Source organism: Lycium ferocissimum, chromosome 10 (assembly GCF_029784015.1).
Source record: "Lycium ferocissimum isolate CSIRO_LF1 chromosome 10, AGI_CSIRO_Lferr_CH_V1, whole genome shotgun sequence".
Classification (NCBI taxonomy): domain Eukaryota; kingdom Viridiplantae; phylum Streptophyta; class Magnoliopsida; order Solanales; family Solanaceae; genus Lycium; species Lycium ferocissimum.
This window is the reverse complement of record NC_081351.1, coordinates 35,017,597-35,033,227: the sequence shown is the minus strand read 5'-3', so window position 1 is coordinate 35,033,227 and position 15,631 is coordinate 35,017,597. Positions and strand designations below refer to the sequence as shown.

General features: G+C 37.6%; 1 protein-coding gene across 4 annotated transcripts in view; it reads left to right on the top strand.

The window, feature by feature from the left end:
* The first annotated feature begins 3,072 nt into the window (after window positions 1-3,072).
* The window catches only part of LOC132033582 (MADS-box transcription factor 23-like), a 34,207-nt gene continuing 21,648 nt past the window's right edge, over window positions 3,073-15,631 (top strand). For 2 of the 4 annotated variants that reach the window (XM_059423590.1, XM_059423589.1), the window contains exons 1-2: window positions 3,073-3,301; window positions 3,436-3,623. In XM_059423590.1, coding sequence (XP_059279573.1) covers window positions 3,442-3,623 — 182 coding nt within the window. In that variant the 5' untranslated portion in view covers window positions 3,073-3,301; window positions 3,436-3,441. The remainder of the gene's footprint in view (window positions 3,302-3,435; window positions 3,624-15,631) is intronic. The other 2 variants (XM_059423588.1, XM_059423587.1) reach the window with 2 other exon arrangements.

Below are 15,631 nucleotides of genomic sequence, written 5' to 3'. Positions count from 1 at the left end.
ATGTTTATACTTGCAGATAAATCTATATGCTACTTCAAGAGTGTCCTTATGTTTATAGAATTTGTGAGATGACTTTTCAGAATAGTTGTGCTCTTTTATGAACAAATGTGTCTATTCAATTTAAGACCTCTTATATTACAAACTATCTAACAGAGGCCCTTTTAATTTTGGCTCTCTTTTAGTTTGCTACCTGGTCGGGCGTCTGGTCCCAAAGAGTAACTTAAGTTTCACGATGTTTGGTAATTAATATATCAGAATAGAAGTCAGAGGTAGATTTTTCTTCTTTCATGACAAATTAATAAATTGAAGTAATTATTATCAGAGCATTTTTTCCATACAACAAAAAGAAGAAGTTATTTTCTTACATTTTTAGTGCTTGGTAGATGGGTAAAAAATATTTTGCAATCAATTTAACTTTCTTGGCTAGTGTTCATTTTAATTTGTTTCTATAATTTTTTCTCATTATATTGTTGAATCAACCAACATCAAGAATTATGCTTATTGAAAATGTGATGATATACAACCATTGTATTAAAACTTGGTTCCAGAAATAATACTTCACATTTCTAATTAGTTCCTTAAGAAGAAGAAAAACGCATGAAAAATGATTTCAAAATTTAAATCGTGTTAGAGGCATATACTTGTTCCTCACCTTGTGTAAGAGTTTTCAGAATTTCAATTACACTGCGTAAATATGTTTTATTTTGACGAAATGATGGCAAAAAGGTTATTTACAATAGTTTGACTATGGAAAGGATGACTTTCACGTGAAATCTGATCTCTACACCTCGTCAATTACGTTAAATTTACTACTCATCATACTATTTTACGCCAAGAATAGACACAGTAAATAACAATAATGATGTTAGTAACAATTTTATGCTTTCATAACTTAACTATCCGCAATGACATTATTGCTGACTGAATATTATTTTTATCAATCGTCAACATATAAAAGGATATATTATTTCTAACCGAATATTCTTTACTTTCACATAACATGTTCCATCGAGCTGTGTAAAATTAAATTAATAGGTATTCTCTATTGGTTGTACGAAATAATCTATACTATTTGTATCCACTCTATGTTTTCTAGAGTGATGCTTTTGTTCTTTCCTTTTTTGTCCTCCTATTTTCTCTTTTTCTTCAATTCCACTTTGAGTATGAGATAAAGAAAGGATAGGAAGAGGGAGACAAAGAAAGGACATTTACCATTGAAATCAGAAGTTGCAGGCATGGAGTAAGACTTCCTTATTTGGTAAGTTGTAATGTTGAAATCTAAAAACAGAAGCCATTTTAAGGACAGTACTATGCAGAATATTTACAAGTTGGACAGTTGACACGTGAGCTTCCACCACTTGCTCATCCAACGGCCCCATTTATGACATTTTGGTTAAAGGAACAAAAAAGTCCAAATCCCCGAATTGTTTCTTAATATATCCCCTTCCTCATATAGTACCTTTCTTGATTAAAACTTTGCTGATATGATAAATGATCAAAGTAAGATACTTATTCTCAAAAGAGGAAAATATATCTCATCGAAAAGGACGTGTCTATTAATTATATTATCAAAGAAGTTCAAAGTAAAAGCTTTAACCTTTTAAATTTGGCATACACATCCTTTACCTTTTAAATAGGATTTTACCTATCTTAATGACCAAAATAAGATAGCTCTTGCCGGAACTTTCCTTTTGTCTTTTCACTATACTCGTCTATCCCTCGATCAGTTAGATGTGCCTAAGATTCAACAAAAACTCAGCCATGACATATTTTGTTTTCTTTGACTCAACAGATTACAAGGATTTTCTATTGGTTTAAGCCAGCATCAAATAAAAAATGTGCGTGCTATGTGAACCTATGCTTTGTCTTATATATCATTTGGCATTTGGATTTTCCCTCTGTTTCCGATGTGAGATTTGAATATATTTTTTAGAAACTTGTCAACCTAGAAGTCTGTCAGTCCTTCACTTTGGACGCCCTCATTAGCCCGCCCTCTGTTACGGACATTACATACACCTATTAGGGACTCAACATCCTCACTGAGGTTTGCCCCACCATCATACTATGGGAGTCCAACTCAACAACCTAAAAAAGTGCATATGACACCTTACACAAATCTCAAATCAAAAAGAGAGGGAAAAGTCAAGTGCTGTATGAGATAGGGCACAAGTTACATGCTATGCACGATTTCAAGCTTAATGATGACATAGCCCAAGTGATAATCCGTGAGATCTGTAAAGCCAAAACGAACAATACTTTGCATGAGTTTTTTTCACGTACTATGTGAACTTGTGCTCTCATATAACACTTTGACTTTTCCCTCTTTCTAATTGGGGTTTTCCTAAGCAGAGGCGGATCCGGGATTTAAACTTTAGGGTTCAACCTTTTAACATTCTTAGCGTATAAACCATTTATTTAAAAGTTATGGGGTTCATGTCTACTATTATTGCAATTTTGATAGATTTTTACACAAAAATTTATACTCCGTGTCGAAAGTTTGGGGTTCAATTGAACCCCCCTAAGGTGTCATATGCACTTCTTCTTCATAAGTTTACGTGCTTAAAAGTATGTCAGTTCTTTAGCCCGTAATTCTTTAGATGCGTCACATGATTTTAACAATATATATACATTGAGTTCAAATAAAATATTGTGAGTTCCTACCGGACCCATAATAAGCAATCTAGATCTGCGCTATATATACACACACTCAAAATAGAAATTAGCTAAGATAAGAAATATATAGGCAATTTATAGAGTGATCACTGAGTCATTCCATTATTAGCTCCAAAGGGGTAAATTAGGCACCCAAATCCAGAAAGGGCAAATCCGTCAGTAAGTAACTTCTAGTTCGAAAAGGTAATTTCCTAAAGTGGGAAGTTAATATTAAATTCCAAGGCAGCCACGCGTCAGCAATCTATACGCATGACGAAACTTTTCGTACGAGTCTGACCTATTAATAAACCACCTGCGCAATAAAAATGCACCACGTGTCATAAAGGCACACAAAACCACTGTCGGTTTTTATAAACCCAACGATAGTAGTGGTTTTTGCAGACGCCCTAATGCCCCCGCACCCACGTTTTCACCCACCCACCCCAACGCGTTTCATCATTTTTCATATATATATATAGAAACACTTTCCTTATATAGCCAAATTCAATCAGAACAATGACCCAAAACGACGATTTGTGAAGTCTCCTTTTGTCTCCATCAACCGCAAAAATTTTCTCTTCCTTTTTTCTCGGAAAATTCCCTCACATCCAAACACTGATTTTATTGCGAATTCAATTTTAATTCTCTGGTAAGTCTACAATTCCATATATATATTTTCGATTTTATGTGTTCACCTATATGAGAAATCGAATAAGTAGAACGCATATTTGTGTATGTATCGGTGTGTAATTGTATTTTGTACCTAACTGTGTGTATTTGTAGAGAGAGATGGGGAGAGGAAAGATAGTGATAAGGAGGATCGACAATTCAACGAGCAGACAAGTGACGTTTTCGAAGAGGAGAAACGGATTGTTGAAGAAGGCAAAGGAGTTAGCGATCCTGTGTGATGCAGAAGTTGGAGTCATTATCTTCTCCAGTACTGGAAAGCTCTATGAATACTCAAACACCAGGTCTGTATCCGTAAATTTGAGTATAATTCTATATGGACTGACTAATTAATGAAAATTTTCGGAACTTTAATTAGTTTCGTGTTTTGTTTATGTGGATTAATTAATGAGATCTGTGGGCTCAATAGTGTTTTCACCTACCAATTTTGCATCTTACTTGTGAGTTTGACCTTTATAATGTGGTATTATAGATACTAAAAATATAGTGTAAATAAGTTCTACTAGTCAGTGAAGTTCAAATCTAAATAGTAGGATGAGCTCATAATCCGAGAGTTCATGTTTCAAATTGCTTTTGTTTCTCTAGAAATAATGCTTCATTTTTGTTTGCGCGCTTTCTGCTTGTTATTATGTCACTCAGTTTGTTTAATGACTGTTTTGTGTGAGCTCACTGGGCGGGGAAAATGTGTGGATTATAGAATGAGGCTAGCTGGTCTAATTAAGAGATTGTGGCCGTTTAATGTGGATTATGGATGATGTTTATGGGCTAATTGCTTGGCTTATTACTAGGGACTTGGTTCTGTTGTATGATTTCTGTTTAGCTGCAGTTTGTGAAACTTGCATTTAGTGTTAATACATTGAGAATAACTGTATCCACTCCCCCTAAAATAATTCATAGCTACAAAATTTTTCATGAAATAACCAACAGAACAAAGATAGCTTTTCATTGTTAATCTAGTAGACAAGTATCTATGCATAGAAGCATATTGGTCTACTTTCATAAGTGTACTGAAAGACCAGCACCACATGAATGTGAGATGAAGTAACTTTGTATATGGGTAATCACAGTAACTCGTGCAGTTGAGATGCATACTCATTATCCGATGGTATATGTCATGGACCTGGATAGAAGCAGGAGATAGACATTGAGCTCATTTCAGTATTATTGAAATTCCACTCTTACATTACAGAATAAAAAGGTTTATATAGGTGGTCATAGACACTTCTAGGCTCAATACCTAATGGCTTCACACACATACTATGAACTTAACCACAATAACATACTAAAAGGGATCCTAACAGTGCAGCTTGGTCTCCTGATGGCTTCAATGGACATTATTTCCAGTCCACATGGGATAATTAAGGGAGGTCTGCAACTTTGTTATAGCCTACTTCAATAGTGCATGTCGGGGTAGATTTGTAACTCTCCCTAAACTAAAGTAAGCTCTTCCATAGATCTAATTCTCACAATTGAAACCAATTAGTCTGTGCAGTGTGACCAATAAGATCTTTCAAAGATTTTATCTATCTAATGGCCCCCATTTTACGCAAGCCCATCTTTGAGAATCAAGCTGGGTTTGTCGGGGGAAGAGTAATAACTGGAAGTGTCTTATTAACCCAAGAAATCATACATGTGAAGGAACCAAACAAAGGAGGTAACATCGTCATTAAGTTAGATATGTCTACGGCTTATGATGATAGCTCTCCTAGACCTTCCTTATAACAGTCATGAGTCAACTTGGGTTTTTCATAAATAGTGGTTGATTTTACCTACAAATTGTTGTCAAACAATTGGTATTTAGTCATCATAAATGGTAAAGGTAGGCTTCTTTAACTCCTCTAGGGGGTGAAATAATGGGACCCTTTGTCTGCTACTTTCTTTATCATAGCTGCAGAAGCCCTTACTAGAGCCCTCAATCAACTTAATAACCAGAGCAGTTATAATGGATTTACTACTAGCTGTAAGGGATCACAAATTAACCATCTTTGTTATGTTGATGATCTAATGTTATTCACCCCCCACACAGAAATAACTTGAATTTTTTCTCTTCTCTATCCTCTAACGGCTACTTTATGAGAGAGTGAACTACACGCTCCAGCATGCTGGAGCTGTCGGTAGGCGTGGTTCCGACGGAGGATTCTCCTCCAGTGGATGTTGCGACAGCCCCACCGGAAGGAATTACAAAAAAATGAATTATGCTAACTCAATCACTGCCCCAAGCACTTCAACCCTAAATTCAAATTGCACTGCAAAAGAATTTGTCATTGTAAGGAAAGCACCCACAATGGAATACCAGTGGTGATATTCAAGGCGAAAGACTATTATGGAATCATGGCGGAGGAATGTCGATATACTATTGTTGGTAGATTCTCGCTTGACCTCAAATTGAAAGAATTCGCTCACAGTTCAAAGAAATGGTGTATCAATGGTTCTTCTAAAATCGGTGTATTTGAAAATTACAATGTCTTCATTGATCTCAACAATGAAGGAGATTTCAGGAATGTGTGGTTCAGATGAGTTATTGAAATTGAGGGGAATCAAATGTGTTCGCAGAAATGGTTGTCAAATTTCAACCGGAAAAGGACCTCCCTGTTGCTCTCGCATGGGTGTTACTTTCAGAGCTACCATTCTATCTCCACACTTGGCACTACGTCAAACAATTGCTCAGGTCAATAGGTACTCCTCTTGCTCTTGATAATGCTACTGGTAGTCGTACTAGACCCAACATGGCTAAACTTAGAATTAAGGTCAACCTATTGGAACCTTTGCCTGAACAAGTTTGGGTTGGATTAGAGGACAAAGATTCACCCCTCAGAGGTTACTATCAAAAACTTGAATATGGGGGTGTTCCTAAATATTGTAGGCACTGTAGAAAAATAGGCCACTATATGATGGAATGCAGAGCCATTAATAGAAAAAATAATGTTCTGGAAATTGTAACTGTTGCAGGCTATGTGTCCACCAAATAATGTATGAGGGACCTGGTTATGTACCAGTTCCCTTGTGCAATGCAGTAAGTAAAGAAGGCACTATTTTTACCGTGGAAAACTCTTTGCTCAAGGGATTAAAAACCACGACCTACCCCAGTAGGTTTTCAACTACACTACACGAGCAACTTCAGATTACAACCTATTGTAAGCTAGGAACTAACTCCCATAATCCCTCAACCCTTACAATAGTAGCAACCTAGGAACTAACTCCCGTAGTCCTTCAACCTTTGCAATACACCTATTGCAAACACCTCCACTTGGCTAACTCTAGCCAAGGAAACTAAGGTTAACTACCTCTAGGCAACCCAACTAATACATCTTAGACTACACACTAGCCAAGGGTACCACTTAATAGATTGAAAGGTAAACTGCCTAACAACTACTAAGAATTTGAAATACCTACAACTGCTTCTTATAAGAGAAGAGTAGGTTTACAAGTTAAAGCACATAAACAAAACTTAAAGCAAACTAAGAGAATAAAGCATCTTCGGTGTTGGAGCAGATCCTTCAGTTTGTGATTAGCTATGTTGAACACTTGGAGTGTCTTGTGACGGCTGCACCTTTTGAGTGATTTTTAGGTTTTCCAAGTGATACACAATATGTTGCAACATATTGTATATATAGTGGGAAACATGTGGGATAGATAGAGACCACTCATTCAATATTTGACCTAAAGCATGGGCCAGCTCAACTGTTGTACTTGTGCAGTGAGTAGCTCAGCTTTACAGCTGTCTTTGCTTACCGTGCAAGGTGCACAGAGAGCAGATCACAGACCAGGTCTCTATGTGGTTCTGAATCAGTTTGATAATCATCAAAACACGAATGCGCTTGAGCTTATCAATTTCTCCCTTTTTAATGATGACAAACTTATAGACGATGTTCCCCCTGAGAACCAGCTTCCCAATGTTCCCCTTGCGAAGCAGACCATCATTGTCAAGGCACCTGCAATATGTTAGCAACATAATACCAATTTCAACTGGAAGACAAAAAAAAAAAATTCCACAATATCATCACATATCAGTCTCCCAGTTCTTCCCCTTTGCTCAGCATATCTTCCCACAGTTGTGAATTTTCAGCACAATTATTCAACATGTCTTCCTCCTTAATCACCGCACATATACATTATTTTCTCATTTCAGCATACTCTCATCATTTCACTTCATTACCAACACATCAACCAATCTTCCCCCTTTTGGCATCATAAAAAATAACTAGAGTAAGCTAGCAAGAACAAAGAGTGATCACGTGATAGATAGTAGTGCAAACAGTACATACATATGTTAAATCAACTACTATTGTACAACAGGAGGAGATAGGGAAACATACCATCACATAGCAGCACAGAACTAGACAACAAAGGAAAGGAAGAACGGAGACTGGGAAGAGTTCGCTTAGGAGCGGGTTACTGGGAATGATTTAGATCGTGAAGAATCCCATCAATTCTATCAATAATTTCACACTGATCCTGAAGCATTTGGTGCCCGAGTTCTTCCGCTCTTGCTTTTAGCTGATCCTTCAGGAGAGCATTCTCAGCCTTTAGCTGTTCAATTTCGTAATTCTTGCCTTTAGGGCTTTAGTCAGGACAGAGATGGTGGAACCCGTTCCTTCAGCGACACATTCACAATCTTCTAGATTAGCCATAGTGAGTGTGTTCTCTGATGTTTCTAAGGTTTTCTTTCCAGTTCTTACGTTGAAGTGCCCCAGTACTTTTGTCAGGAAGAAGCCATAGCGAAGACCAGGTTCATCTTCCCTAATGCGCGCTACTTTGATCATTTTTCCGATCATGATGGCTGGTAGATTGATCGGTTCAAAAGCTGATAGAGCTTCCATGAGAACCAAATGTGCCGGAGTGACATTAGCACTTCCTCCAATTCTTGTTATGAGTACTTTGTCCACAAATTCAAGGACTAGTTGATAGACAGGCTGGATCTCTCTTTTGGAGAGTTTTTCGGTGCAAGTTGACGATCCATTTTTAACAATAATATTTTTGAAGGAGGAGAAGCTCTTCCCGCATCCACGTCTACACCTCTACAATTTTGTACTCCTGTACATTTTTGCAGGGGTTGATTCATTTAAAACAAAATGTATCACATTCACTGTTAGAACTAATGTGCTATTATCAAGGTGACATAGGTTTGCATACAATTCATCCACTTCAGTTTCATATATGCAAGGAGCCGGTGGAGTAAAAAAAATGAGTCCAATTTTGAAATTCCAACATTTCCATCAATTCTTTTATGCAGTCTCCTCCTCTAGGCTTGTATCGATCATCATTCCAAAAAGAACTTTTACGTTTCCAAAGGGATGAGTTTGATGTTGATAGGTATGAATTCTCAGCACTATCAATGGAGTAGTGTTGCTGACTTGAGTAGAACAACTCAGATAGAGATGTGGATTTCCCCTAGTTTTTGCGGTTACCACCTCCAAGAGAAACAGAGTCGATGGTATTTTGGTCTAAGGAGGTTGGATCATATGAGGATGATGACACAGGAACCATTTTGCTTTGGTTAGATGTCAGTATGTCATACTAGGCAGTATTTAGCAGTGGGAAAGAGATGTGAAACGATGTAAACCAGAGAAGGCGTTATGTAAGAGAGAGAGATTGACAGTGAACAAACGAGAGAGGTTGTAGTTGTTGTTAAGGTGTCTGAGATGACTGCTCAGAGTGGATATAAGAGAAGGGGTATTGGTTTCGAATTGAAGCGTCGATCCAAGGGATTCGTGTTTTTATTTTATTTTATTTTCTTTATTTTTACTTTTGAGGTGGGAGACGCTTGACCGATGTGGTACTATAAGTAGTTAAGAGACATATGGGAGTGCTGAGAGAACTACTAACCTGAGTCACGAGGAGACCGGGTCTCTAAACAATCTTGATAGTGCCGAGTAGCAATTCTAAAAACTTGAACTTGTTCATGCGCGTACTGTACTTCTCATGTGTGCGTACCCCCTTTTCTAACACATCCACCTTTTGACCCAGCATTTTCACACTCTGCTTTTTCCTCTTGCTTATCTTCCTTCTTGCTCTCCTTTAAGTGATTGAATTTTAAACTGCAGCTTCTGATATTGAGATGTGTCCTTTCCATTAGATGACAAAGACATATCCTGTCGTGAAGGCTTTGAGGAGAGACTTCTCAAGTTAACTCAGAAGATTAATTAACTATTTCCTTTCTTCTCTCTCCCCTCAGCCTACACAAGATGTCAGTGTTTGGATTTGGGAACCCAAACCAGCTTGGGTTCCTTATAATTATAGAAGGGGTAGATCAGGTTCCTTTTTGCCCAAACAGGCAGCACATCCTTTCTTTTGAGAACTAGTTTCTTTTATACACAACCTTACTCTCCTTGTGATAAACTCTCTGTTCCTCTTAACCGATTTGATTCTTGCTTTGCAAGACTCCTTGTAGTGTCCTGCTTGTCCACAATGGGTGCACAAGCAATTTTCAGTGGTGGAGACATTCTTGCTGTGGGGATTGTAAGGGGTCTTCTCTTTCACAAAACCATTTCCTTCTTTATCACTTCCCTTACTTTTGTACATGAAAGTGATCACATCAGAAGACCATGTCCACTTGAGAGCTTTGTCAAGATCAAACTTGATTCTATTCAAGTCTTCCTTTAACTGCTTGCTTCTCTCAATCTCAGTAATGAGACGTAGTTTTGCCTTTTTGAGTTTATCTTCGAGTTCCAAGTGAGCTCTACTGGCTTCGCCCTTTCCTTTAAGATGCGCTTTTGTATCCCTTTTCAATTCCCTTTCCAGCATAATATTCAGCTGATTAGTCTCATTAACTTGTTCCCTCATCTCTCCAATTGACACCAACATCTTGTCTCTTTCGAGTTCAGAATCACTGATTTTATGAGCGAGTGCACCTTTCTGAGTGATAAGGGCATGATATGCATCAATTAGCATGCCTGACAGCAACCTGAGTTTATTGCGAGAGTAGGCTTTCAGGTTCTTCTTACCTCTGCGTCTTCATTACTCTCATCACTATCATCTGAGTCTGATTTTGCCATGAGTGCAAAATTGACTCATACTTGGAGGATTCGTTTTCTATGACCACCATTGATGTGTTCCTTTTTTCATCTTCTTCTTCTTCAGACTTACTTGAAGAGTCCCTCAACGCAGCAAGTGCTTGTTTTATCATAGCATTGGCAGCTTTCTTTCTTCGAACTTCATCGAAAGCGGTTCCTTCTTGCGATTCTGTCATAGTTGTCACCTTGTTTAGAGGGCACTCTTTAGCAAAGTGACCGGGTCTTTCACCTATATGGCAAGAATATTCATTTCCTTTGAGATTCTCTTAATGAGCTTCCATCCTCTGCATTCCACCAATTTTTCCAATCAATTTATGGAATCTCCGTGTGAGATATGCCAACTCTGATTCGTCGTCACTTGAATCTTCCCTCTCCGCTTTGAGAGCTAGGATCCTTTCCCTTTTGATTTCATTATTTTCTTCCTTCTTCATAGACATCTTCATCTCATATGTCTTAAGGTTTCCGTCGAGCTCATCGACAGTCAATGTGCTGAGATCTTTGGCTTCAGAGATGACATTTACCTTGCTGTCCCAGGAGTCAGGTAACACACCCAGCAACTTTCTTACCAATTTGGTGGTTGTGATGACTTCTCCCAGAGAATGAAGCTCATGTATAATAGAGGTGAATCTAGTTTGCATATCATGAATAGATTCCCCCTCTTTCATTTTGAACATTTTATACTCTGTGGTGAGCATGTCGATCTTGAAGTTCTTCACCTGTGTTGTTCCCTCATGGGAAGTTTGAAGAGCTTCCCAGATCTCTTTTGATTGAGCACGTTTGAGACTCGATTGTATTTATCGGGTCTATTTCACACAAGGATATTCTTGGCTTCATAACTTTTCTCCACTGCCTTTCTGTCAGCATCGTTGTATTCTTTCCTTGTTTTGTCAGTGGTTTTTATACCATCTTTACCTATGTGTACTAGAATATAGGGACCATCATAAATGATATCCCACAGGTCTGAGTCTTCAGCCATGATGAAGTCGTGCATTCTAGTCTTCCACTACCTATAGTATTTTCCGTTAAATCTGGGTGGCCTGGTGAAAGATTGACCTTCTTCCGTATTGGGTGGAGCATCCATTTTACAGATTCTTTCTAGGTGTTAACCTTTTAGAAAGCACCTGCTCAGATACCAATTATTGCAGGTTATGCGTCCACCAAATAATGTATGAGGGATCTGGTTGTGTAGCAGTTCCCTTGTGCAATGCAGTAAGTAAAGAAGGCACTGTTTTTATCGTGGAAAACTCTTTGCTCAAGGGATTAAAAACCACGACCTACCCCAGTAGGTTTTCAACTCCACTACATGAGCAACTTCAGATTATAACTTATTGTAAGCTAGGAACTAACTCCCATAATCCCTCAACCTTTACAATAGTAGCAACCTAGGAACTAACTCCCGTAGTCCTCAACCTTTGCAATACACCCTATTGCAAACACCTCCATTTGGCTAATCGTAGCCAAGGAAACTAAGGTTAACTACCTACCCCAACTAATGCTTAGACTATCTGTTGCCAAGGGTACCACTTAATAGATTGAAAGGTCCTTTTGCCTAACAAATACTAAGAATTTGACATACCTACAACAGTTTCTTATAAGAGAAGAGTAGGTTTATAAGTTAAAGTGCATAAACAAAGCTTAAAGCAAACTAAGAGAATAAAGCATCTTCGGTGTTGGAACAAATCCTTCGGTTTGTGATTAGCTTTGTTGAACACTTGGAGTGTCTTGTGACGCCTGCACCTTTTGAGTGGTTTTTAGGTTTTCCAAGTGATACACAATATGTTGCAACATGTTATATATATAGTGGGAAGCATATGGGATAGATAGAGACCACTCATTCAATATTTGACCTAAAGCATGGACTAGTTCAACTGTTGTACTTGTGCAGTGAGTAGCTCGGCTTTACAATTATCTCTGCTTACCATGCAAGGTGCACAAAGAGCAGATTACAGACTAGGTCTCTATCTGGTTCTGAATCAGTTTGACAATCATCAAAACACGAATGCATTTGAGTTTATCAGTAACTCATGTTCAAGAAATAGGGGAATCATCTGGAGTCCCTAACACAGAAACACAAAATGATAAGGAGGATGAAAAAATATCATAGCAAAGATGAGGGAAAAGATACTATTACTGCACATATTAACAATAGCAAATGAAGGTGCAAATTGATGAAAAGTAACAAAATGAAGAGGATGTAGCTGCGCCAACTGTTGAAAATGAGCATGTTACTTAGGAAATTCCAAGAAAGAGACTTAGGAAACGAGTTAAAATAAGAATAACAAGAAGATGCCAAAAAAAGAAAAATAAAGTGCTTTTTAAGACCGTGCCACCTAAAGAGATTATCAAGAGGAAAAGAAGAGACAAGACAGTACCTCTTCAGAATATAGAAGAGGATCAAGAGAGGTAGAAAGAGGAAGCACTAGAAATATAGCAAGAGAAATAGGAGAAGAAAGTTCAGAAAAGTGGAGTAGACAATGTTGTAAGAGAGTACAACAGGGAAGGAAATGTTGAAAGTCATGAGGAAATTACCCTTGTTAGTGACACTAAAGAGGATGGTTTTAGCAAAAAGGATCAGGATATCCAATATGATAGACCAGATATATTAATGAGGAGGTAGAAGAAGGAGAGATTCAATCTCCTAGTCTACATTTCTTTATAAAAAAAAAAAAAAGCAAAAGGAATAGATCTGTTTGTGGAAATCAATTGTGATGCACAGTTGAATCAGGAGATGGTGGACTAACACGATGAATGTAATAGTCAATTAGAGGAAGACACCTCAAAGGAACATAGAAATGGCAGCAGCCAGAACAAGATCCAAACACAAAGGAAGAACAAACACATTGAAACCAGCAAAAGAGGCAGAAAAGAAAGCAAAAGTTTTGGCAAAAACTATGCTCTCTCAGTTGACTCCAATGGTTCCAGAGCTAACAAAGGAGAACGTCAAGACACAATACAAAGTCAAAGAAAAGGAAAAAGTTTTGCTGATTCAAGAGGAAGAAGTAGAAACAGGAAAAAGGTTAGAAAAACCAATGTCAATCATACAATATCACAAATAAGAAAGAAACAAACTCTGAGACAACATGCCCCCCAAAATCCATGATTAGTACAATATTTTGGAACATAAATGGGTAAGGTCCAAAAAAACATACAAAGACTCACAGGACTTGTCAATATCAGTAAAGTGATTTTGTAGCAATTTCAGAACCATTCATTGATATGAACAAGATCAATGGGTACAAAAGACATCTTGGTTTTGATCCTTTGTTTAGCAAACGCAAATGGACAAATATGGTGTTTCTAGAAAGGCTTTGGCCATATAGAAACTGTAGTTAGCAATAACCAACAAATCATGCTCAAACTTAGAAATTTTGTTCTTTGATAAAAGTACTTTTGTAATTGATGTGTATGCCAAATGTACTCCAAAAGAAAGGGAAGAGCTTTGGAACAACAAATATCTGGGTGATTTCAATGTGATTATTGATCCATGAGAAAAGCTAGGAGGTTTACCTTATGGAATCAGAAAGAGCATGGACTTTATTTATTGTATGGAATCCAGTGGACTAAATGATGTTGGTTTCAATAGACTAAAGTACACATGTAATAGTTGGAGGCCAAGCAAGAGGGTATGGATGAGGCTTGATAGAATTTTTATCAATGATGACTGGGCATAAAAGTTGCAACACAACTCTGTCATGCATCTAATCTAGAATAGGATCATATCATAGGCCACTTCTTTTCAAATGTCACAATGATCAAGGTGGTCAGATCAAATACTTCAAATTTCTTAGTTTTTGGATAGAACAAGATTTCCTTGACATTGTTCAAAATTTATGGATTGACAGGTAAGAGGCAATGCGATGTGGAAACTTCAAAGCAAATTAAAAAGGCCCAGCAGAGATTTGAGTCAGTGGTCTAGAAACAAGATTGGTTATGTGCATGAGCAGGTACTTCAATGGGAAGCCAAGATAGAAATATTAGAAAAGAGCATAATAATGAACAAGGTAAGGAAAATCTCAATAAAGGTTATGTTGAATATGCGAAATGGTTGAATATGCAAGAATCAATTCTAGACACAGCTTGAATGGTTCTAAAATGGAGACTAGAACATAAACTACTTCCATAGTGTTCCGAGAAAACAAGAGGAGGCTGCAAATACATAATCAAGAGCCACAAAGGCAAATGGATTCAGAAGGAAAATAACATTGTCAAGGTTGTTGTGAAACATTACAGGAAACAGTTCAACTTACACCACCAAGAAAAGAATAGCAACATCCTGGTACATTCCTAGGATTATCACTGATGAGGAAAATGCCATGATCACAAGTTTTTCCAAACTTGGTGGGAATTATTAAAATTGATATTATAGCATTTGTTCAAGATTTTCCTTAGGCAGAAACCTTACCTAATTTTTCACCCATACTTGTGTTGCTTTAATTCCTAAAGTAGACTCTTACCACCTATTCTAACCTCAGATTCATAAGTTTGAGCAATTATACCAACAAGATCATTTCAAATATCATGGCCAATAGACTTAACCCTCTCTTTCCCAAACTTATTTAAGAAAATCAAAGTGGTTTTGTCTCAGGTAGGCTCATTACAAAAGATGTGATGCTTACTCAAGAAATAGTGTACATGATATTTCCAAAAAGAACAAGGGTGGGAATGTATTGTTAAAGCTGGATATGGCTGAGGCCTATGATAGCTGTCACGGTCCTTTCTCGTTAGAGTTCTGGAGAGGTTTGGGTTTGATGATGGGATTAATCTTGTCTAGAGAAGCATATCAAATGTATGGCATTCGGTGATAATGAATGGTTCAATGCACTGTTTTTTCACTTCCTCTCAGGGCATGAAACAAGGTGATCTGATATCACCTTCCTCTTCATTATTGCTGCAGAAGTTCTCTGAAGACCCCTAAACAATTTACTCACTAATCAGAAGTTCATTCGGTGTATTGTGTGATAAGAATCTGCCACAAAGATTTAAAGATAAGTTTTATAAAGTGGTTGTTAGTATAACTATTTTGTATAGGGCGGAATATTGGATGATCATGAACTCGCACGTCCAGAAGATGAAAGTAGCGGAAATGAGGATGTTGAGATAGATGTGTGGGCATACCGCAGAGAGATAGAGTTAAGAACGAATATATTCGGGACAAGGTGGAAGTGACTTTCGTGGTGGACAAGATGATGGAGACGAGGTTGAGATGATCAGACATGTGAACAGGAGATGCACAGATGCCCTAGTGAGGAGGTATGAGAGGTTGAATATGTGGGTCTGAA